Source organism: Orcinus orca, chromosome 19 (assembly GCF_937001465.1).
Source record: "Orcinus orca chromosome 19, mOrcOrc1.1, whole genome shotgun sequence".
NCBI classification, from domain to species: domain Eukaryota; kingdom Metazoa; phylum Chordata; class Mammalia; order Artiodactyla; family Delphinidae; genus Orcinus; species Orcinus orca.
The window spans coordinates 48103068-48127502 of record NC_064577.1 but is presented as its reverse complement, the minus strand read 5'-3'; the positions used below and the strand labels follow the sequence as shown (position 1 = coordinate 48127502).

At 56.0% G+C, this 24435-nt stretch overlaps 1 protein-coding gene across 1 annotated transcript; it reads left to right on the top strand.

The window, feature by feature from the left end:
* The first annotated feature begins 18001 nt into the window (after window positions 1-18001).
* Window positions 18002-24435, top strand: LHX1 (LIM homeobox 1). The gene is made up of 5 exons (XM_004271721.4): window positions 18002-18179; window positions 20042-20268; window positions 20365-20642; window positions 22003-22168; window positions 22555-24435. The coding sequence occupies exons 1-5, from the start codon at window positions 18010-18012 to the stop codon at window positions 22932-22934; spliced, it is 1221 nt and encodes a 406-aa protein (XP_004271769.1). The 5' UTR covers window positions 18002-18009; the 3' UTR covers window positions 22935-24435.

The window sequence follows — 24435 nt, the reverse complement described above, 5'->3', positions numbered from 1 at the left end:
TCTCAGGGGGCCTTGCCCTTGTCCTTGTGGGGTCTTTGGTGGGAGTCAATAGTACATGGTCAGAGGGATTCACCCAGCTGCATTCTCCATGACAACATCAGTCCCATATGGCGGGGGGGTGGGGTCAGCTCTAATCCTTAGAGTATGAGGAGGTGGAGAATGAGGGTAGAGGGCATTAGCCGTCATCACCAAAGAGAGAGCGAGGCATTAGAGATTCAGCGTGGGCTTGGAGCAAATCCCAGCTCCAGTTCCTAGTGGTGTGACTTTGAGCAAGTTGCTTAACCTCTCTGGGCCTGGGTTTACTTCTCTGTAAAGGCAGGACATAGAATATCCACCTGACAGAATAATGTATGCCAAAGTGCCTGGCATATAGCAGTACTCAGAATAAGGTAACTATTCATAATCACAAACGTTTCCCCTCATCTAGGACACAAAACACTGTAGTAGTGTTCCCAGCAGAGAGGACTGAAGACAGAGAGCCGGGACCTCTACAGAGATGCCACGCTGCCCCTTTCCTCTTTGGCTGTTTCGGCATGAGGTTAGAAAGGCGGGGCTCACAGTGTAACTGTGGGCAGGTTTCTTCCCCTCTCCGGGCTGCAGTGCCCCACCTGTAAAGTGAGGGGGGGTGGAAAGTCTTTAAGGCTCAGTCCCTCATAACATCATAAAACCCAACAATTAGGGCTTCCCTGGTGGCTCAGTGGTTGAGAGTCTGCCTGCCGATGCAGGGGACACGGGTTTGTGCCCCGATCCGGGAAGATCCCACATGCCGTGGAGCGGCTGGGCCCATAAGCCATGGCCGCTGAGCCTGCGCGTCCGGAGCCTATGCTCCGCAACAGGAGGGGCCACAGCGGTGAGAGGCCCGCGTACAGAAAAAAAAACCAAAAAAATCCCCAAAATTAGGACCAACTCCCGATGGGCACTGTAACCAAAGAGGAACAGGCAGGATGGAGGCTGCAGGCATGAGGTGGGCATGGCCATGCTGACCGGGCAGAAGCCGTCACCATCCTGGGAGGGGACAGGATGGTCCTCACAGTCTGACCACCCCAAGCCAGAGACCCCCGTGATTATGGTCTGGCTAGCCACTGATGTGGTCAGAGGCATTGCAGTAACTAAGCTTCACCCAGAGGTGGGAGCTGGTGGGCGAGGCTCCATCCAGCCTCCTCCCTCGCCTGTGGAGAGACTCTTGGCTTCCCTCCTGCCTGTGTAGCCCCCTCCGCCCCGTCCAGCATCCCTGTCCGTCTTCCCACTGCCCCCACCATGCAGGGTGACGCCCTAGTTCTTCCCAGTCTTCCGGCCTCTGCCCTCCCTCCTTTCATCCTTCCTTCACTTCTCCTCCTCCTTTTCCGCCTTCTTGATTTCTTTCCCTCTCTCTCTCTCTCCTCCTCCATGCCCTCCCTTTTCCTCTTTCACTCCTGCTTCTCTGTTTTCTGTTTCCTTCCTCTCCTTCCCCCTTTGCACCATTTCTTCTCTCTCCGTCCTCTCCCGGCTCTCCTGCCTACTCTTCGCCTCCTTCATTTTCTCCTCTCTGGGTCTGATTCATGGAGCCAAGGTGGCACTACCCAGAGGGAGTGAGTATGTGTGTAGGGGGAGGGGGGGCTGGAAGGGCCACGCTCTGGCCTGAGCCCCCCACCAGTATCTCTCCAGCCGAAGGAGGGTTGGAGTTCACCCGCAGGGCAGCTGTCAGAGGCTCAGGGGATGGATGAGTGAAAGTGTAGGGGGGTGGGGAGGTGAAGGTGCTGGGGAGGGAGCTGTCTTCAAATAAAAATGAAAGGAGTGTGGTGGGTGAAATAATGGGGCTGTCTAATAACAAGTCCCACCCGAGGCACCTCTGCCCCAGGACCCAGCCCTCCTGCCCACCTCCCTTCTCCATCCCTGAAGTCCCCTCATCACAGAGACCCATGAGTGTCCCTGATCCTTTGGACAGGCCAGACAGCAGGAGACCCTCCCCCAAGTGCTAGGACCCCTGACCCTCCACCAGCCTTCCCCATCTCCCACTGAGGGGCAGCTGGGATTGGGAGCCCAGGCAACCTGTTCCCAGAGTGGTGTCTGAGCAGATTAGCACCCCAAACCTGGCAGCCCTATTAGGAGGCCTTTGTGGAGAAGGAGGCAGGGTTAGAGGAAGGGGATTTTCCATTCTCTGAGCAACTGGATTACACAGGCAGGGGATCAGGGGAGAACTCATTGCTTAAGCTGCCTCTTCACAGCCCAGCCTCTGCCCTGGCTCTCAGCCTCCTGCATTCTCAGCAGGGATCTCAGTGAGCCTTGCCCTGCCTGCTTTGGAGGCGCCTTTTTTGTGATTTGAGTCGGCCTTGAGGGCAAAACCAAGTCTCATCTCCCCCCACCCCCCCAGAGCTCTTACACCAAAGGGGGGCTCAAAGGGGAACAGCTTGCTACCACCTCTGCCGACCCTCACCTCCCATGAAGACCTCAGGTCTGGAGATGGATCCAGAAGTATGGCTCAGAGAGGTGCAGTGACTTGCTCTAAGCCTCACAGCACGTAAAGGGCAATCAAGATGGTTTCCTGACTGTGGCTGGATTTATGGGTGCGTGTTCTCTGTGGAGTGAGCCAGGTCTGTGCCAGGGACTGCAAGGAGCCCAAGGCTGCTCTTCTTCCTTTACTAGAGGTGAGCTTCCTCAACCCCAACATCACCTTGAAAGGGGACGGAGCCCTGCTCCCATTCCATCTCTGAGGCTGCAGGGGACCAGCTTATAGCAGATGGTGAAGGGGAGGGGAGGGGAGGGGAGGGGAGGGGAGGGGAAATGGAAAGGCGATTAGGCTTAAAGAATCTGAATTCTTCAGGTCTAATCCCAGTCTTACCACCAACTTGCTGTGTGACCTTGGGCAACCCAGTGCCCCTCTCTGAGCTTCAACTGCCTTATCTGCAAAATGGAGATAACATCTCTTTCAGAATTATTTTGAAGGTACTGGAAGAGCATCAAGCATAGCACCTGGTACATACTAGCTGCTCAAAAGGATGGTAGGAGCAGAATGGGAGGTGATTTTATTTCCTTTACCCGGAGCTGTGCCCATTCCCCGGAACAAGGGGCTCCAATGAGCATTCAAGCAACGGGTTCTTCCCACTGAGAGGGCAAATCCATCATGTTCAGCAACTAGAGGCCTCCCCCACCTGGTGTAAGGTTATTGGGGGGTCATGCCTCCACACCCTGTGTCCACTTTCTAGAAAGAGGCCCAAAGCCCGCCACCCTAGCCCTGTATGGCCCCTAGAGGCCTTTTGCTGAAAAAGGGGCCTTCTCTGACCTTCCCGATGGCCTATGTTCTTTCCAGCCAGAAAATTCTATGATCCTGTGACCCCTGAAAGCCCTGCCCTGCTAATGGTTTTATGATCTTCCCTATGGAATCCTCTCTTTGCCCTCCCTAACCCCCAGTCCCCTTTCAGTAGGTCCTAGTCAAAATAAACAACATTTATGACCAGAGCAGGATTCAAGGTCTGCACTGCAAACAAATGTGGAGCCCTTTGAAGGTGCCTGGGGAATCCATCACATCCTGGGGTGTGATGCTCCCCAGGCCCAATGGGAGGTGGGCCCTGGGAAGGGGCACAGGCGTGGGAAGCTGGGCTCTGGATCTAGATTTAGAATCCGAGGATCCTGAGCTGCGTCTGGGGCTCCCTCCTTGGCACCAAGTCCGGCCTCCCTGCGAGGGAAGGTGAGGAGAGGGGGGAAAGGACTGGGCAGGACCTGAGATGTCCACTGTGATCGGCAACATTTCTTGCCCTGTGTGCACGCCCCCCTTGGGGGCTGAGACCAGATTTGGTGTGTCGTCAGGGGAGAAAATGAAAGGAGACAAAATGAAGAAGACGGAAAAATTGAGGCAATTGAAAAAACAAGCATGAGCGGATGAGAGGGTGAGAGCCCAAACCACAGGGCTCTCTGGGCCCATCACGGCCTCCAGTGCTCACCTGGACAGTAGAGCAACGGTAGGTGCATTGGGACCACCTTCCGAAGGAAGAAAACTAGTCCAAACGCCTTCAGGAGAAAGATCAACCCAGCCTGGCTTGCCTCCTGGGCCGGCCAGCAGAGCTACAGAGAGAGGGAGATTGTGGGAAAGAGCAAGGAGCAGACTCCGTCCTGAGTCTCTCCGGGAGACCCCTAACCCGGACTTGAGTGAACGACAGCACTGATGAAGGAGTAGGAGCTCTGCGTCCAGAATGAACACCTCCTCCTCCATCCCACCCAGGTGAAAGGCAGAGCCCCTCCCTTACGCTCTGTTAAGCATCCTCCAACTGAGAAAGGGGCCCACAGGCGGCAGCCCGCGTCACCTCCTCTCTGCCTCCTGCTTGCCATGTGGCTGAGATGCCTCAGCTGGACTCCGCCTCTTCCAGCAGGTGTGGCTGTGAGCAGATTTGTTTTCGAGAGGGACTGGCTCTGCCTGGGGAGCTGTGGTTGCAGAATATTAAGGTAGGAGTCCCAAAGGCCCGAGTCTGAGAGCAGCTTTCTAGGACACGCAGCTCAAGGCTCAGCTAGCACACCAGCCTCCAGAACTGGGGCATGGGCCTAGGGGCTGGTGTTCTCTGACTCAGGGCTGGGGCAGGGGGACTTTCCCCAGGAGACCTGTGCCTCGTCACTTACCCTACTAAAAATACCATGCTACCTGACAGGTTGGGTGAGGAGCTAGAACAGGAAATACGTGCGGTTAACAAGGTATCGATCACATTTATCAGGGACCCGCTTATACTATTTGCATCTATGGCAGATAATTAATATATGGAAGATTGGAACAAAGATGGAAGGGAACAAAGAGGGAGCTGGAAACGCAGTCCTGAGTTCTTCCAGCATAAATAGAATTTGTTCAAAAATTATCCTCTTCCTGGGCTTCCCTGGTGGTGCAGTGGTTGGGAGTCTGCCTGCCGATGCAGGGGACACGGGTTCGTGCCCCGGTCCGGGAAGATCCCACGTGCCGCAGAGCGGCTACGCCCGTGAGCCATGGCCGCTGAGCCTGCGCGTCCGGAGCCTGCGCTCCGCAACGGGAGAGGCCGCAACAGTGAGAGGCCCGCTTACCACAAAAAAAAAAAAAAAAAAAATTATCCTCTTCCTAAACAGAAAGAAGAATAATTTTAATGACTTTTTATGATCTTATACAAGTGAATTAGAACTTTCGGCAGAGTACCCTGGTGCCCAGCACAGTGCTTTATAAATTAAATGGTCCTCCATGGCATAGAGTTTTAGGGCTAGAAGGACCTTGGAGAGCATCTAGGCCAGTGGATTCCAACATTGATTGAATATAGAATCACCTGGGGCACTTTTTTTTCTTTTTTTTTTCCTGGCCGCACCGCTCGGCTTGTGGGATCTTAGTTCCCTGACCAGGGATTGAACCCAGGCCCCAGAAGCGAAAGCACCGAGTCCTAACCACTAGACCACCAGGGAATTCCCTGGGGCACTTTTTAAAAAATGAAATGCCAGGTACTCATCTCCGGAGATTCTGATCTAATTGGTCGGGGTGGAGCCCAGGTGTTTTATTTTGTAAACGCTCCCCAGATGTTTCTACTATGTAGGCAGGGTTGAGAACTACTGGTCTACGCCAATACTTCAATTAACAGATGTAGAAACTGAGGCCCAGCGAGCAGATTACCTAGGCTCACACAGATCACTGGCAGCAGAACCAGGACCACAGAAGCCAATCAGATATCTGCCTCATTTGTTAAATGAGCAAACAACAGATTGATCCTCTCTTGGAGGCATCTCTTTCTGCAGAGACCAGCTACCCAACCCCTTCATGCCAGCCCCACATTTTCGTATTATTTTCATCAGAGGCCGGGCGGGCTGGCATCTTAACCCTACTCCTCCTGGCCTCCCATCCTGAAGGCCTCAGGGCTCATCCAAGGCAAACATGCAATTCAGACAATGTCCACCAGGTCTGGAGAGGAACAGGGCAGCTGTGGCCCCTTGGCCATATGGAGTGTCAGTGTGTACCCAGGAGCAGGGGTGTGGGAGTGTGTGTGTGCAAATGTGCACATATACATAGATTCCCACTTATGTGGAGAGGACTCTCCTGCGTGCGGGCATGCGTCCTTCCAGGCATGTGTGCACTCTCACTGAGAACACTTGCATGTAGACATGTAACTATCCACATGCGGGATGGTACACATGTTCACGTCAGCATCTGTCTACGCAGCAGGGTGGTTGTGGGAGGAGATACGCATAAACGTACCAGAGAGTCTAAAATGCTGGTATATGTGTCTGTAATTGTGTACTAGTGTATAAAGCTGCATCTACATTTACAGAATCTACATTTGCATTTCCTGGTGGAGGCCTGTCTATAACAATAGGTACGTGGCCAGCTGGCCATATGAGTATGTGTGACGGGCCGTCTGTGTGTTTGCGGTACAAGTTTATGTGGAGAGAAAAGGTTTCTGCTGTTTTCATCACAGTTCGCCTAAGGAATCACTGGGAAATGTATGTGTGGAAAAACTGTATCTTTCATGCTTAGATGTATCTGGCATATACAAACAAAACATGATATTGTGCCAACTGAGATGCTACACATTAACATCGTGAATCTATCATTGATAGAATTAAATAAGCCATGCAAGGCCCGGTAGCATTTCTTACAATTTTATTTAACACTGTTTCGGCCAAGCAGGTTTGGCAAACGCCACGTACACACTGTAGATTACCGCCACAAATTCATAATTTGTAGGATATAATATACAACATATGAGAAGTGTAACAGAGGGGCATCATCTAAAAATTCCAACAGTCCCCATCTTTCTTTGGGCTCAATTTAGTCCCCTTCCTCCCCCAAACCTGATTAAAACCCATCCCTTCACACTTCCCTAGGAGGTCTCTGCATTTGTGGTGAAGAGAGATAAAATGAAGGGTGAGGATTTGGCGTGGGGGAAGAGATAACACTCTAAGACCTGGTCTCTGGAATGTTTCTACTCCTCCCCAGTCTGTCAGAGGCAGGCTCAAGCCCCAGCATGTGTTAAAATAGGGAGGCTGAAGAAAGCATCTTTGTAGGTTTTGCAGCCCCTCGGGTGGACTGACGAAGTTATTCATTCAGAGTGAGTAAAAAGAGCATTGAACTTATCAAATTGGAAGTAAATCCTTCATTAAGAGATTCATAGAAGTGGTTCCCTGCTTCTCTTTCTTAAGGAGAAACAATATCCTCTCTTTAGCCCAAAGGAGAACAACCTTGCACATAGTTACAGGCCCACCAGCTCCCCTTTAAAAACGTGGGCTGACTGATGGCCTAAAACGTCAGCTAAATTATGAATGGCCTGAGAGAAAAGAAAATCTCAAGAGCTGGGAAGGCTGGGGTCCAAACTAGAACATGAGCAAGAAAATGGGAGAACCACCACTGAGGGGCACCCAAGCGGGAAATGCTCCCTGCCCAGCCACTGGGCCATGAAAAGAGGTCAAGATCTCACGTGGAACCTCCAAGCCCTGTTCTCTGGGATCGCTTCTTACCATCTGTGGGCTTCATTTTGGCTTGGCCCTACCAAGACTGAGACAAGGAACTCCCTACACCTGCCTTCCTGTGTTCTAAGTTTGTGTAACTTCCCTCCGACTGAGACTCCAGAGGCCTGTAAGGTAAAGACAAGTAGCCTAATTGGAACAGCGATTAGAACCGCCCCCCACCCCCCGCACTCCCCAAATCCTCTGCCACCTGCAGCAAAGCAGTCATCAGAACTATCTTTCCAGACAGCCCCCGGCCCCTCTCCGCCAGCAGTGATATCAGCCAACCTGCTTCAGTGCCAGCACCAAAGAGTACTGTATCATCTTCACACGCTGAAGTCTCCAGAGCCTGATGCTGTGGGCTGGCTCCTGAGTGAATATAGAAAAAAGAAAGTTTCCTAATGTTTGGATTAGAAGTAAGAATGGGGAAAAGCATCCATCAATGTGTGTGCCCCTCCACACACACACACACACACACACACACACACACACACACACGTCCATGCAGACAAATCATGAATCATCTCCGTGGCTGAACACTTTAGCGTTCGGTAATATTCTCAGAGGCCCATGGTTTTCAGGCAAATCCCAGGTCTGTGCACAAGGATACTGCATAAATCCCTCCCCTTATGAAAGGCAAGTCTGAGCAGATGGGACCACTCTTAAGTACTGCAGAGCCCTCCCCATCTCTTGAGGAGCAGCAGGGGGCCAGCCCTACCAGCCCAGAGAGCAGAGATCAACAGAAGCTGCTCATTTTGAAGCTAATATTCACATCCCCAACTTATCTCTCTGAAGGAGGTGTCCTGTTTGACCACACAATCCTCCCTCCCCTCCCCCAAGGGGAAATCAGATCTTAAAGGGAGATTGGAGGAAACCACTGCAGACCAAGTGGTGGCCAGAGTTGGGAAAGCAAAGATGAGCATCAGAGAGCGATCCAGGGCTGGGAGGAGGTAAGAGGAAAAAGGGCCCCTCCAACCCAGTTTCTTTCCATGCTAAGTCTGGGGAAATAACCTCACAGCAACTCCACTTTCTGATAACCTGCCTCATTAATATTTATTCAACAACAGATTTTTTTTTAAGAAGAAGGAAGGGCCAGATAATTAAACACTCGGCAGAGGTCGAAGCTTCCTCCCCGTTCTCTGTCCAGCGCCCCACCTGCAGCCTAGGCCAGATATATATGCCACACCATCTACCACCCAGCCCCTACTCAGCTCCCCAGGTGTGTCAGAAAGAAAGAAGGCAGGTGGATGGAGAGAGAGAGACAGACCTGGGCACCCCAGGTGCTCCCCAGGAAATGCACGGACTGTGAAATTACACCAGGGCTGGACAACTTACCACCACCACGCTGGAACCCTTGGGGTACTGAAATAATTAACTTGCTAATCAGCTACACCTTGCTCTTTCCTTTCTTCCTGGAACAAACAATTGCAAATCGCCTTCACATCAGGTTCCTATGTCAGTTACTTGGAGACAAAACTGATGCTTTGGAAGAAATACACTCTCTGCCTGCATTTAAACTGAAATGGGTCCTACCAAGTGAGGCCTCCTCTCCCTCCCCACCCCTTCCCACCAGGCCTGGGGGGTGGGAGTGCCTAGAGACAGAGGTTTTTTTTCTGTCCATGGCACAGAGCGTTTCCACCTCTGCTACGCGCTTTCTCGCTGTCTGTCCTCTTCAGCCTGCTCGCTGGCGCTAACCAGCCAAGATGCACGTGGAGAAAAGAGAATTGATTAGAATCGTAATAATAATCCCCGGCGTTCCTCCAGCTTTAGCGTTTACAAAATGTTTCCACACATTATCTCATTGGGTCAGAGGAGGTCGGAGCTGGAAGGGACCTGAGCATTATGTAGCCAAATTCCCTCGGATTACAGATGGGGAAACTGATGCCCCCAAAGGTTAAATGTATTCCCCAAAGGTCACGGCTAAGGACAGTGTGGCCAGATCCTCATGTTCACTGTCCAGAGACCCTGTGCTGCCTCCCATCCTCTGAAAAGAGGGAAATGGCATGATCACCTTTCTGCTCCACTGTGGATGTCAACCAAGAAAGCAAAACATTACAAGAGTAGGACATGAGAATGAGTAAAAGCTACTCTCACAAGGAATGGTCTGTGGAGGCTGGGAGTGGAGGAGACTAGTGAACATGCTTCCCCGCTGTCTTTGTCTCTTCGCTCCCCCTTCTCTCCAGGTTTACAAATATGAACATCATGCAGTTTGGGATCTAAGGCTTAATTCGGCCACAGGTCCCAGGGGAGGCGGCCGGGGTGGGAGGTGCTTTCCTTGGATTCATATCTGGTACCTACACTCCCAGGATTCACAGCACGGTGGGCTCATGTGTGCACACGTGTGTCCACTCAAGACATTGGATTTAGTGGTAAAAAACAGGCATCTTGATCCTTTCACAGATCAGATGATTTGCAAATTAATCGTTCTCCCCCCACTCCAGGCTCTGAGGAGGTGAAAAACGATTTCTGGTGAAGGGAGAAACAAGAGTGGGAAAATATCAAATGGGACAAGGAAGCAAACCGACATTGGATTCTATAGGAAAATACTTCCCTGTGAACGGCACGTGTGTATTTCGACGTGGGTCCTGGCATTTCCATGGGGCTGCCTTGCCCCTGTTGGAAGGTAAGCGGTTCCTTTGTGTGTTCCGTTTATTATTAAGCCCAACTCTTTTCCCTCTAAAACTCCTTCTTTTCCCTGTTGAGCTGACCATGCTTCTGGATTTATGAAGAGAGATGTTTTAGCAGAAATCCCCCAGAGTGGCCCATCAGCCCTAAATCCCAGGCCCGCTCACCCCCACAAGACCCCATGACACACAGCATGCCAACACGGCTTCCTCTTGCTTATGCATCAGCCATCCATTGTGGCAACCTGACATCTCTCACACATAAAACCGTAAGAGAGAAATAAAATATCTGTCTCTTGGCGAAAATAAAGCTTTGCCTCCCTCCTGATGTATAGGATATAAAATAAAGCCACAGCTCCAATAGTGGCTTTTCCTTATGCCGGAGTTGCCTTTGCACACACGGAGACAATGAAGACGGATGGTTTGGGACTGAGGCCCAGCCTCCTGGGGCCGCCTTCACCCTGTTTTATTATCGTCTCTGCCCCCCACCTCCCTGTCTTTTTCTTTCTTCTTCACTTTCTTTCCTTTCTGCTCTGGATGTGCCTTTTATATGCCCTTCTCTTTCTTTCCTCTGGAACTTTATTCCTCTTGTTCACTTTCTTTCTAAAGCATGACGGCAACAGGGAGAGAAGAGCCAAGTTTCTCACTTTCTCAACTACATGCCCGCCGTCTCTCCCCACCTCCCTCTTCTCCAGACCCCCAACTCTCTCCGGACTGCCAGCCCCTAGAATGGATTTTGCTGTTACTGCTTGGGGATTTGCTTTGGTCAAATGTACAAATGTTCCCAAGGGACAATTAAAAATGTATTTAGTGGGGGGAGTGCATTTTTTTTCCCTGAGGAACAGCCCTCCCCCCTTTCCTCTCCCTAGACCGGGTGGTTTATGGATCTCAGCAATTATTTAGCCTCTAAGGAGCCAACAGAGCAAAGCTGCCACCCCGAAGGGGTAAGAGTTGACATTCACCTCCCACAACCAAGCCTCAAAGCTGCATCATCAGACAGACTGTGGGCCTCGGGCCCCTTCGGGCCAACTCAGCTACCAGAGGTCTCGTCCCAGTGCAACCCTCTCTCCCCTGCCTCTTTCCCCAGTCCTGAGAACTGAGGGTGCTGTGGGGAAAATAAGAGGGGCCCCTCCCTGTGCTCACACAGAGAGACAGAACAGTCGCCCTCGTAGTCACAGACATGGTCACCTTCCTGCCCTCCCACACACTTGACACTCTCTCCCACGGTACATAGCGGCCACCTTTTTTCTCCTCTGTCCCCAGAGGCCCCACTCCTGTCAGGTGTGTGTCGCTCCCCTCTTGTGTCCCTCCACCCAAGTCTGAGTGGGTTTGTCCCCAGAAGCTTCTTACCATCCTTGCCCTGACCTCATCCCTCCTGCTGCTTCCTAACTCATTGGAAACCTCGCCTGCTCTGCTAGGGGCTGCAGGACACACCCCAGGTCGGGGAAGAGTAAGTAGTGACTGAAAGAAGGGGCTGCAGGATCTGGGCTCCTGGGGGAACAACAGGGAGGGGGGAGCTTTGGTGTTGCCTGGAGGTAGGCGATGTCCAGCAGAGGGGCAGTGGGTGGTTTCAGCCTCTGAGACTGATGAAGGGTGTGTGTGTGTGTGTGTGTGTGTGTGTGTGTGTGTGTGTGTGTGTGTGTGTGTGTAGGGCTCCTGGGCACCCCTAATCTGAGGAGAGCTTTATTAATGCAAACATGGAGGAGCTGGTGAGGCAGCAACATCTATGGAACTCTGTCCCCCAAAAGGGGGGGCTTAGAGCTGCCAAGTCCAGAAAGAACTCAATCCCAGTCCCAAAGGTGGTTAGCTTTGGGGTGTCTCTCTCTCTCCCCACCTGATGTCTCTCCAGATATCAGCAGTGACCACCACCATTAGGTAAGGGGAGAGAGTCAATTAGTGAGAGGATTAATTACTCGGCGGCACGAGCCCCGTTTGTCTTCCTTACCGGGTGTGAGTGTGTTCAGACAGAGGAACACGGGCACGCACCCAAATACACATTGTTGTCACGCTGTCTTAGACGTTTTATTTATTTGTTGGATTCCTGCCCAGAGCCGCTCACACGCTTTTCCACGGGCTCTGAGTCTCCCACCAAAAAGGCTGCCTCCTTTTCTCCTGCCCGCGATCCCGACTGTCACACACCAGACACCCTCCAGTCACTGCCAGGACCCGCCCGCAGCACCTGCTGGGTCCTGGGCTCTGAGCCTCTCTCCGCCGCCTTTTTTGTCGCTGGGTTTCTTTTCCTCCACTCCTCCACGCATTTCCCCCAGTATGTCTTTCCTCCTTTTATTTCCCGCTTACTTTTCCACAGTCCTTCTCTGTTTTCCTCTGGGTTTCTGCCCTTATTCGCTGTTCCCATCCCCCCGCCCTCACTTCTGTCTTTCTCTCTCTGTCCCGCCCAGACTCTCCGTCCCAGACTCTCCATGTCCTGTCTTTGCTCCGCGCGGCGGTGCTGACTTGCATCTGAGATCACCACGCTCGACCTGGCTCCCCCCTTCGTGCCCTGGGTGCCTCCAAGCCCTCGTGGGAAGCCTGGCGTTGTTTACCCAGCCCGAGCGCACACCGTGAAGGCCCGGCCGGATGCTGCCTTTTACCGGCCTCGAGGTCCCCCACCTCCCCCAACCCGGGCCTTGGAAACGTGGCCGGGCCAAGTACACAAAGGGGCAGGGTGACAAGACCCCCAAACTTCTTGCCTTCAGTAGCGCACTGACCCAGGAATCTCGGGCAAACCCCCTAACTTGGGTTTCTTCCCCGGGAAGGAGATAATACCGATCCCCCCCTCTTACTATGTGATTCTGGGCAGGTTGCGATAAAAACTGTAAAGTGCTGCACGCAAGTAGATCATTTCCAGGAGAGAGTGTTGGAGTGAGATTAAGGCAACCCGAGGCAGGAGCAAATGAGAGAGGGCAAGGAGAGAGCGGGGAGAGGTCGGATCAGATCCCAGCTTCCTGCGTCGCACGTGTGGCGTCCTCACCGAGTCTGTGCGGAGTTTGCGTGGCCTCCGGTACTGGAAGGGTCCCGGACGCGCCCGGCTCGCTCCCACCTCCCTCTTCCTGGAAGGTGGCGGCTGGTCGCGCCCTATTGCTGTCGGCCCGGCGCAGGTACCCATCTAGAGCCCGCTCCGCCCCCAGGCGCCCCCTTTCGCGGCCTCACCGCCGGTTTCTGGAGGCCGCGGGCTGTACAGGAGCGCCCTGGGCGAGGAGGGAAGCGGCCGGGGCGGTGGGCGTTATCGGGACCACCAGCTGCCGACCTTGTCGGCAAGCTCGGGTCCTTGGGCCTCCCAAGCCACTCGTCGGGGAGGGTGGCCATGTAGGGCTCGGAATCAAGGAGGCGGCGGGAATAAAGGGGGTGCAGGAGGGGGACCCTTCAGCCCCCCAACTGCAGGGCGTCTGGGAAGAGCTGGCAGAACCCTCCCATGGCCCGTTTCCGGGCCAGGTCCCTCCTCTTGGGCTGATCCTCAAGGCGATTCTCATAGCAGAAACCTGTGATGTGAAAGCCGCTTCCAGGGCCCTCTGGGGTCTTTTCCAAGAGCACCTGGGATGAGGTTCAGAGGATTCTGCGGCCACTGAGCGATGACTGGGCGGCAGATTGCCCCTCCCGGCACCCGGTGCAGGACTTGCACCACCTGGCAGCCGGGCGCTGTGCGTGGCTGTGGGTGTGGGAGACGTGGAGAGCTCTGGGGAGAAAGCGCCTGCGGACTTCAGGACGCAGGCAGTAAGGGTGGCGGAGAGGGCGGGGAGGCAAGGTTGATGCTCTTGGCTGAGCAGACATGGGTTTAAAAGCAGAGCTGAGCTGAGAAGCTTCGGAGACGGTCAGTTTTCTCTCCATGTCTCTGCGACCAATTACATTTTAAAATAAAAGCTCAATGGAAATGGGAAAAAAAACATATTAATCTACTGTGCGGTCGCCTTGGAGGTGTTAAAATTGGACTTAAATTTCTAGAATCAGGAGCCAGGAGGCGCGCTTCGAGTTGCTCTCCCCGACGCCCTGCGAGACACCGGGGTTAGTTCCCGTGGACCCGTACACTGAGCCATCTGGACCTCGGAGCCCGATGGTCTAGAGTGCGCGTCCTGCCCTCGCCCTCAACTCCCTTACCGCGCTAGTCCGCCCGCAGGGGGGAACCCTCTTGTCCCCACGTCGAGGTCCCCGCACCCCCAAACGGTTGCAGCAAACCTCCTCCAGCCCACTCGAAAGGAGGCGGCAGGCCTCGGGTTCAGGCAGGGCCGGCAGCCCGGTCCAGCTGTCGCCCCGTAAGTCCCCGCCGACTGCCCCCCACCCCCGCGGTCCCTCTGCTTTGCATGAGAAGGAGCCCAGCTGGGGCGGGGGCGGGGTGGAGCCACTCGGGACAGGGTCCGCTATAGATTCCAGAAAGGGGCGGTTGAGTTGAGGGCGCTGGCGGCGAGAACCAAGACAGCTGGGGGTGTGGGGGCGTGGTGGGGAGAGCGTGGAGACCGCTCACAGGACCACCCCCTCCTGCGGGCCTCACCCGGCGCGGCGGACTGGGGAGGTGCCTCCGGATCAGGGTGGAGGAGGCGAGGACCCCGCGCCACGCAGCTCTTAGCGCCTCCCCGGGTCCTGGAGTGCGGGCTACGGGTCGGCTGGCTCCTGGAAATGCCGGGTCCGCGGGAGGAGCACAAAGCCAAGTCGCATCCTTCGAAGCCGGCCTGCTGGGTTGGAGAACCGCCCTCCGCATCCCCAGCTCTGCCCTGAGCACCGGCCTGGGAGAGAGCCGCGTAGGGGGCTGTTGCAAGAGACAACCAGCCCAAACGCCGCCCTCCCCGCAGTGGGGAGCCAGAGGCCAGGTGTGTGTGGAGGGGGTGCGGAGAAGGCGAAAGGGCCCTCGCGCCCAGAGGTCAAGATGGGCGGAGCGCCAAAGAGCCTCACTGCCGGTCTTGGCTTCGGCTTCCAATGAAAAGGTGACGCGGGCGGCAAGGCGGGGGCTGCCGGCGGGCCTCGGGGGTGCAGGGCTGGGCGGGCGGAGGCTTAGAGGAGGGAAAAGCGTGTTGGCAGAGTCCTAAAATCCCAGTCCACGGAGCGCAAACCAAATTCGCTGCAGTGGCTAACCGGTTCGTTCGAAGAGGGTATTCCATTTTGCAAAGAACTGGCTTCCTTGCCTGCCACGTTCACAACAATTGCATTGCAGGGCGCATTTCCCCCAACTTAGCTCCGGCCCTGTGTGAGATGTCTGAACCCAGCACCGCGTGGGGGGTCAAAAGGCCATTCTCAAAATACCGGCTAGACCTTGCTGGCTGGCTGCCCATCCTTATTTCCTTCTACACTAGGGCCAAATGCGCCTTTCTAACACCCCTGTCCCCCCAAAACAAAAACAAGGAGCAAATGCGGGACTGCCCGGCCCTGCCACCTTCAGATTTCACTTGGGGAGAAGTCCCGGTTAGGCATAGAAATGGTGCTGTCGAAACGGAATTTGGTATTTGATGGGTGTGGGCCGCGGAACTAGAGTGACTCTTCGAGGCTAAGAGTCTCAGGACCCGGACCCGACCCCTACTTCTAGGAAAATCTGCCCCCGTGGGCAGTGGTCCCTAGTTTATACCCTGAGGAAAATTAGGGAAGTATAGGCTGCCTAAGACGTGAACTACCGGAGGTTGTTCTGCGCTTGTCCGGGGAAGCTGGTGCCAGCCCGGAGCCTGGAAAAGGGGACAGGGCGGCCAGGCCCGTACTCTGCACACCCCAATCCCCTGCAGCCTCGCCGTGGAGCCCCCAGGACGTCCCCGTTCCCACCGTCAGTACCACCACCCCCCAGCCGCCGCTACTGCCCCGCGGTTTCCCGCCTAGTCTTTTGTTTTTGTATGGAAAAGGTGTCTCCGGATCACAGTTTTCTCACAACTTCTCGCCGGGGTTGCAACTCCTCACCCGAGGCGCTTCCCCACCCACTCTTTTCCCCCGCCCCGGCGCCGCGCCTCCGGTCTCCCCCGCCCCACCAGGAAACCTCCGGAATCAACTTTCCAAGACTGCGCTGCGGGAAACAGACACCCAGATCTCCTAGAGACCCGGACCCTGTGGACTTTGGATGGATTGGAGGAGGGGGCACAGAAGGAGGGACCGGAGGAAGGAGATTCTGCTGCCAAACGCCCTCCCCCGCCCAACTCCCCCAAAGACAAGCGCTGCGCCCGGGGCAAACTTCTAGGCCAAGAAAGCAAGAGGAAAGAAAAAAAAAAAAAAAGCCAGCACCCGCTGAACTGCAAAGCCAAAGAGTGCACCTGGGCCGCCGAGGCTCCCGGACCCAGCTGCACCGCAACCTCCAACAAGGCTCGATCTTGGGTTACTGCCCCTCTCCAGCAGGCCTGCGCCTACTCCCGCGCGCTCTCAGTCTCTCCCACCGAAACCGACGCCTTACCGGAGCAGCAGGGGACCCGGGCACCTCGCTGCCCGCCGCCCGCACCGCGCCGGGCCGCGGTTGCCGCCGCCACTGATCCTCTAAACGCGGTCTCCCGGCACTCTCCCCAGCCGGGGGATGCAGAATGGTTTACAGAGGGACCGCGAGCCGCTGATTGGTCGCAGGCCGCCGTGACGTCGGCGGGCGCTGCATTAAGGCGAGGGGACTTCCAGAGCCCAGCCAACAGCCAGGAGCAGTGACCGAGCCGCCGGAACTGGGGAGAGACGCGCAGGGGCGGCGGACTGGGCCAGGAGACCAGGGACAGAGGGACGCTTGTCCGGGGACAGCCTACAACGAACTGCGGCCCGGAAGGCGAGAGCGGCGGCCCGTGCCGAGCTGTTCCAGCCGCACAGAACTGTAGCCGCTGCACCAGGACGTTTTTTAAAAAGCTCTTCAAGCTACTCCCCTCCCCCCGACTCCTCCCGCTGCAAAAGAAAAGAAAAAAAAAAAAAAGGAAGGAAGGAAAGAGGCTAGAAAGGAAACCCAGATTTGCCATCACAACGAAAAAAGAGGGGAAAAGGAAAAGAAAAGTCGAGAGACTGTGGGGTTGCACGCAGGCAGCTGGAGCGTGGGCAGAGCGATGTGGGGCTGCGCGCCCAGGCGGCCGCGAGTTGCTACTGGAGCCACGATGCACGGCCAGGCGCGGTGAGGAGCCAGACGGCACCCCCTCCCCGAAGGAGTCCAGGCGCAGGGAGGGCCGTCCCGAGGAGACGGAGGCCGCCAGGCAGGCCACGGGCCGAGGTGACGGGGCTGGGGCGGTGGGGAGCGGGCGCGCGCACCTGGCTGCGTCCGCCCGGAGTTGTCCCTCTCACTCTCGATTGACACAAACACTTCTCCAGAAGGGGGGAAACCTAAGCAACAACAACAATCAACAACGAGATCTTCCTCCTTTCCTCCCTCCCTCCCTTCCCCCGCGGCCTGCCCCCGCCCCTCCCCCAGGCCCACCGCAGGCTCCCAGGGCGTCCCGACCCGTTGCGCGAGGCCGACAGTTTAGGATCCAAAGCTTCCCTACTCGTTTGGTTCTTCTCTTTTTATAAAAAGAGGAGGGGAAATTCCGGTGACGGGCAGCCCTGCACACACACACACCCGCCCTCATACCCCGACAAAAGCAGATGCACTTTGACTTCTGACAGCTCTACCTCAAGCCCGAGAGAACTCAGCGGCGCTTTCCCTGCAAGCCGAGCTCGCCGTGTCGTCCTCTTCCTTCTCCGACTCCGTTTTATTTATTTATTTCCGTTCCCGTCGCCGTTCTCGGTGACCTTCACTCCTTCGCGGGCTCTGGGCAGAAGAGTCGCTTTCTCGCCCGCCTGAGACTCTTTCCTCGCCCCAGGAGCGGCGGCGGCGCTGCTGTGCCCCGGGGCCCCGGGACTGTCGGGCTGCACACTCCACCGAGACGCCCCCCGACCCCCATCAGCCTCCTCCCTCTCTCTGATTTTCCGGCGCGGGTTTCGGTTTGCACTGCCAAGTGTGTCTCCCCATTTTGGAGGGGCTGGGGAGTTCCTGCCGGTCGTCTTGGTGAATCATCCCCTCGGCTCTACCTGCGCTTCTCTCTCCGGGCCTCACCCGACCAAACCAAAGACCATGGTGCACTGTGCCGGCTGCAAAAGGCCCATCCTGGACCGCTTCCTCTTGAACGTGCTGGACAGGGCCTGGCACGTCAAGTGCGTCCAGTGCTGTGAATGTAAATGCAACCTGACCGAGAAGTGCTTCTCCCGGGAAGGCAAGCTCTACTGCAAAAACGACTTCTTCCGGTGAGTACTTACCTCGCGCGCCTCTGCTGCTCCTTCCCCGCGGGCCCTTCCCAGCCAGCTTCGGATCAGAGGTCAGCGTGGCCGCGGCGGCCGCGTTAGGAGCTGCCTTTGGAGAGGGCAGCCAAGTCCCGGGGGCTCCCGCCTCTTCACCAGCTGGCGCGCTGGGCTCCCCGGGACGCGGCCTGCTTTCGTCCTGGAAATTGTGGGTCCGGGCTTGGTTGCACGTGCCTGGGAAGAAAGGGTCTGAGCTCGCCTCTGAGCCAGAAGCCTCTCCAAGCTTGGAAAGAGGTAGCTCAGCCTCAGGAGGTGTAGCCCCGGCTCCTGCCTTTCCCCTCGCAGAGCTCTCCAGCGACTGCATCCTCCGGGCCTCCCGGCTTTGCTCGTCCTCCAGGCTGAGCTTAGAAGCCCAGGCTAGCTCCATGCCACTGTCCTTTCCGTCTCCGCGAAGTCTTGGCGGGAACCGCCGAGCCTTTTGCACGGAGTGTCTGAGTCGCCTGCGGTGGCAGCGGCAGGGAAGCGCTTGGCCATGGTGCCTATCCTGCACGCCCCAGGGTCTTCCTGAAACCCGGTTGGGCCTCCCAGCGCCGACCTGGGCACACTACTGCACGGTAGCCTAGACCTTACCCGGCTGCCTGGGTTGGCGGAAGGTTCGGCCTCCGCCCAACGCCGACCTCAGCTCTGAGGCGCAGGCTCCGCTCGGAGCCCTCCCAGGCTCTGCCCGCCACAGCCCACCACCTCCTTGCCGAAACCTGGGGAAAAGCCGAGACCCGGGTCGTCGGAGCCGGGGGACTTCTCCCGACAACGCTCCTCCGTTTAGCATTTTAATTGAATCCTCTTAAAGTTACTATCTTGCCACCAAATCCACACAACACACAAGTCAACAGAGAACTGGAGCAAACTCGAATTGAAATTCCCTTGTGCCCGTTTGAAATCTCCCAGTTTACTTGGCTGACTTGGTCTCTGCTTTTCTCTGAGTTTGTGGTAACAGATCAAACTGGGGGACAGAGTGGGGGTTCGAAGCCACCCGGGTCGCTTTGCTCAGAGGCCTGGGACGCGCTGTCCCCAGCGCATCCCCGGGACGCGCGGCTCTGGTAGCGGCGGACCATGGAGCAAAGCTCTGTCCGCTGGTATTGCCGAGAGCAAGCGCAGGCTGAGCCTCTGGGCCTCGGCCGGTGCTGCCGGGCCTCCCGCTACTGGCGGGAGCCGAGCCAGGGAGCGGCGAACGGTGCCGACTGCCAGTGGGCCCCAGAAGCCTGGCTCCCGCGAAGCGCGGCCCGGCACCTAGAGCCCCCATGCGGTCTAGCTTGCGCCAACCTGCTGGGCTTTGGGCTTGAACGTGGCTACGGCCTGGCTGTGGCCATCCAGGCTCTCCGCGGCTGTTTGTTTACCCGCGGCTGGACCGGACCTTGCCAACCCCGAGCCCGTGTGCGCCTTCTTTTTCGACGAAGGAGAGGCAATATAGAGAAAAGCGGTGATCGAGACGCATTTGTATGGCGCTCTAATTTTGTTCTCTGAATCTAATCGGAAAATAGGTGCCTCCCTCTCCCTTCCCGTCGCCACCTTGCCGCCTTCGGCAGCGCTTTTTCCCTCTGGGACAACGCTGGGCGTGAGGCTAGGGGTGGGGGCAGCTTGAGCTCCTTACTCCATTATTCTAACCATGTGTATCTCCTCCCTGACTTTTCACTGGTGCCCCGCACTTTCTCCTGCCTTTTTGCCTGCTTAATCGGCATTCTGCCTCTCTTTTTGGCTCTCTGTCTTTCTCCTTTCCCTCTTTCCTATTCTTCTTCCTCCACTTTCTTTCTCTATCGCCTTTCTCCCTGTTTCTGTCTTCCCTTGGCCCTCGCCAACCTGCCCGCCTGCAGGTGTTTCGGTACCAAATGCGCAGGCTGCGCGCAGGGCATCTCCCCTAGCGACCTGGTGCGGAGAGCCCGGAGCAAAGTGTTTCACCTGAACTGCTTCACCTGCATGATGTGTAACAAGCAGCTCTCCACCGGCGAGGAGCTCTACATCATCGATGAGAACAAGTTCGTCTGCAAAGAGGATTACCTAAGCAACAGCAGCGTCGCCAAAGAGAACAGCCTCCACTCAGGTGAGGCCCTAATTCCCGGCTCCTTAGGGGCGGGTGGGTCCTGGGGGAGGAAGGCCTGCCAAGGTTGCTGCTCACCTGTCCCTTCCCTCTCCCCAGCCACCACGGGCAGTGACCCCAGTTTGTCTCCGGACTCCCAAGACCCGTCGCAGGACGACGCCAAGGACTCGGAGAGCGCCAATGTGTCAGACAAGGAAGGCGGCAGCAATGAGAACGACGACCAGAACCTGGGGGCCAAGCGGAGAGGGCCGCGCACCACCATCAAAGCCAAGCAGCTGGAGACGCTGAAGGCCGCCTTTGCCGCTACACCCAAGCCCACGCGCCACATCCGCGAGCAGCTGGCTCAGGAGACTGGCCTCAACATGCGTGTCATTCAGGTCAGGGCCTGAGCGTGCCACTCAGTTCTCTAGAGGCCCACACAGCTACTCCGTGCAGGCCGAGCTGGGGCGGGGAGCTGTTTTGAGGAGGAGAGTGAGTCCCTGTAGGCTGGCGGAGGGGGAGGGAGAGGCCCAGACACAGCCCTATCCGGTTCGAACTTCAAAGCGTCGCCAGATGCGTAGAGCATCTGGAATTCCCTATACCTCCTCGTCTTCCTGGTCCAGCGCAGGTGAGAGTGGTGACGGTGGGGGAGGGACGGGGAGCATGAGGCTGGAGGAGGGGACACTGTCGGACACTGCGACGGAGTTGGGACCTATCTGTCTGCACTGCCACCCCTGTTCGGGAGGAGCTAAGAGGTCACTGTGCCTCTCGGAATTAATCGGTTCCGCTGGCTTCTGCACAACGTGATCTCCCTCTGCGGGTCCCCACCCCCAACTTTGTGGGTCTCTTGCCCCAGTTAAACAAGCCCCAAAGCAGAGACTTCCCCTCCGAAGAGAGGTGGGCTGTCCAGGTTTGAAGGGAAGGTGGTCGGGGTGGGAGTCAGCTGTACCTCGGCCTGTCCAGAGTAGCATGGGATGGGAGGTGGCCATCCAGGCAGCTGCGCAGGTGCCCGCTGTGAGGTCTTGAAACTGCGTGTGAACCGGGCCCGAGTCTTGGGCCCAAGGTTAGGTGTCCGGTGCCTGGAGGCTCTGCGAGGGTATGGGTGGATGTGCCTGGGAGGCTGTGTGCATGGGCACACTATTCAGGCTGCCCTCCACGGGGGCCCTCTGCCTCTGAAAGGTTGTGCGATCTTGTGCGCAGGTGAAGGGGAGGCTGCATGTCTGTGTCACTACCAGTGAAAGGCTGTGGATAAGTACGTTTGGCACTGGGAGATTGTACGTGGGTGGAAAAGGAGACTGTGGGTTTTGGTGTCACTATCTTTGGGAGGCTGAGTGTCAACAGGAGGCTGTTTGGATCTCTGTCACTATCATGCGGGGGAGGGGGCTGCCAGGGTCCCTGAAAGGGAAGCTATGTGTCTGATACTATTTGGGGAGGTTGAGCCTCGGTGTGTACAGCCCCCGGGAAACTGTAACTGTGTCGGTGGAATTATTAGAAACAACTCCAACTGCCTCATGTTGAGCAGGGCGGCTTGCCCAGTTCCTCTGACGGGAATCCTGTTCACCATGGGCTCAAGGGCCACCCTGCGCGGTCCTACTCAGAGACCGCGCCCACCCACCCCCATATACAACACACAGACACACCACACGGCCCGGAATCCGCGAGATAAGCGGTGAGGGGCCAGGTCCGGCCGCGCACCCGAAGTCGGAGGTGGAGGTGGCGTCTCCGGGGCCTCACCACCACCCCGCGTGTGTGCTTCAGGTCTGGTTCCAGAACCGACGGTCCAAGGAACGGAGGATGAAGCAGCTAAGCGCGCTGGGCGCCAGGCGCCACGCCTTCTTCCGCAGTCCGCGCCGGATGCGGCCGCTCGTGGACCGCCTGGAGCCGGGCGAGCTCATCCCCAACGGGCCCTTCTCCTTCTATGGAGGTGGGTGCGCTGCCTAGGGGCAGGGCGCGGGCAGGGGGCGGGCGGGGTTGGCTTCGTCGGAAGCGGGTGGCAGCGCGGAGGCGCTTCTGGCTTTCTATAGAGAAGTGGAGAGTAGGGAAGAGATGGGTGGAGGCTGGGGAGTAAATCGAGGGGGAGGTAGTGAGACCGGACCGAATTCCCGACCCTGAATGAGGCGAATGGGCAGGTAGGGAGCAGGTCCGGCGTTCGCACCGAGCCTTCTCCGTGCTTCCGGCCCGGCAGGGGAGCCGGGCGAGTGGCGACTTCCCCGAGTCGGCCTGCCCAGCCGGCTCGCGGGCACGCCTTCCCGCCCTGTCACCCTGCCCCACCCAGGGCCCCGCCCTGACAGCCTCCTCGCTGCTCCGCAGATTACCAGAGCGAGTACTACGCTCCCGGAGGCAACTACGACTTCTTCCCGCAAGGCCCCCCGTCCTCGCAGGCTCAGACGCCAGTAGACCTGCCCTTCGTGCCGTCGTCCGGGCCTTCCGGGACACCCCTGGGTGGCCTGGAGCACCCGCTGCCCGGCCACCACCCGTCGAGCGAGGCTCAGCGGTTCACCGACATCCTGGCGCATCCTCCCGGGGACTCGCCCAGCCCCGAGCCCAGCCTGCCCGGGCCTCTCCACTCAATGTCGGCCGAGGTCTTCGGGCCCAGCCCACCCTTCTCGTCGCTGTCGGTCAACGGCGGGGCGAGCTACGGAAACCACCTGTCTCACCCCCCCGAAATGAACGAGGCGGCCGTGTGGTAGCGGAGTCGCGCACGATACGCGGAGTTCGTGGTTGTACAGAAACGAACCTTTATTTAAGAAAAACAGAAAAAAAAAAAAGAAAAAAAAATAAAAGCAAGTCATCCCCCCCACTTCCTCCAGCTTGGGGGGTCATTTTCCGTCTGGGGATACCGGATGGGAAAGGGGGACACGAAATAGGATCCAAATCCGCCTGGAGGTAAAACTGGGATCCGTGCGCTGGCTGGCAAGGTGCAGAACTGGGGCTCCCGCAGGGAAACGCAGACCTCTCCCCACCTCCCACCTGGACCCGGATTCTTGGACAGACACCGCCGGCGTGAGCGAGAGCCCGGCGGGCTGCATAAAAACACCCACGGCAGCCGCGGGAGGCGGCCAGTCGGTGGTGACGCCAGGAGCCGCGGGGAGGGAGGCTGCGCCCGCAGCCGGTTGAGGACGGTGAAGCGGCCGGGGCGCTCCCGGGCCAGCCAGGAGGGTTCTGGCTCTGGGAAATTTATTAGTGTTGTCTCAGAGTTCAGCAACAGCGACAACAAACTTATAGCTTCAGAAACGCCGACCTGCTGTGCATCAGGTGGGACTATATATATATATATTTTTTGTCTCTCTGGGTTTTTTGGTTTTTTTGTTTTTGCCAAAATTGCAAAATTCTAAATGTAAAGCCCTCAGTATCAACTCTTCTACCTTCACAAAGCTCTACACACACACACACACACACACACGCGCGCGCACACACACACACACACACACACACACAATAGGATGGTCTCCAGCCAGACCTCTTAGTAAAATGACTTGAACATCAGCTGTACAAGAAAAGTATTCTACCTTCACACACACAAAATTAAAAAAAAAAAAACTATTGAACTAAAAACAGTCAACTGTTTACGTATAACGTTAAATTCAGGAGTTCAGTGTTTTACTAATATATCCTGTTTTGAAACCTCTTGTTCAAAACAAAATGTTTTGAGCAATCAACCAAAATTGTTCATTTTCTTTTCCTGTAGATGTTCTGACAGATTTACAGGGCTTACAGCTCACTGTGCTAGTATGTAAAAAGGTGTTGTTTACACAAGGCAAAGAGAAAACGTGATATTCAGACACTTGCCAAATAGAGTAATTATAGCACAAATACTGTAAAGGTGCCTGGCACCACAACCTGAAAAAGTGTTAAAAAAAAAAAAAGTGTTACAAGGTTTAAAAAAAAACCATCTTTGCTAATTTTTAGTCCTGTTGAACATTCATGGAATTGTTAATATGACTTATATAGACCCACACAGGTTTTATTTTTGTGTCTTTAAAATAAAAGTCCAAAATATTTAAATTTTATGGTCAAATATGCAGTCAACAGCTGCTACTTTTTTCTTTACATATTAAATTTCTCGTATGTCTTTTATTGTTCTGATAAACCTAAGCTTGTGTGACCTCCAGTGCATATTAGACCATTCACTGTATGAAAGAAAACATGTTGAATAAATTTGTGAGTTTTTAATAAAAATAGAAAATCTGA

Excerpts from the sequence above, each read along its gene's own strand:
- LHX1 (XM_004271721.4), top strand. The coding sequence starts at position 18,010 with ATGGTGCACTGTGCCGGCTGCAAAAGGCCCATCCTGGACCGCTTCCTC. Across the intron at positions 20,269-20,364 it reads AGAGAACAGCCTCCACTCAG|CCACCACGGGCAGTGACCCC; the intron begins GTGAGGCCCTAA and ends CCCTCTCCCCAG. Across the intron at positions 20,643-22,002 it reads TCAACATGCGTGTCATTCAG|GTCTGGTTCCAGAACCGACG; the intron begins GTCAGGGCCTGA and ends TGTGTGCTTCAG.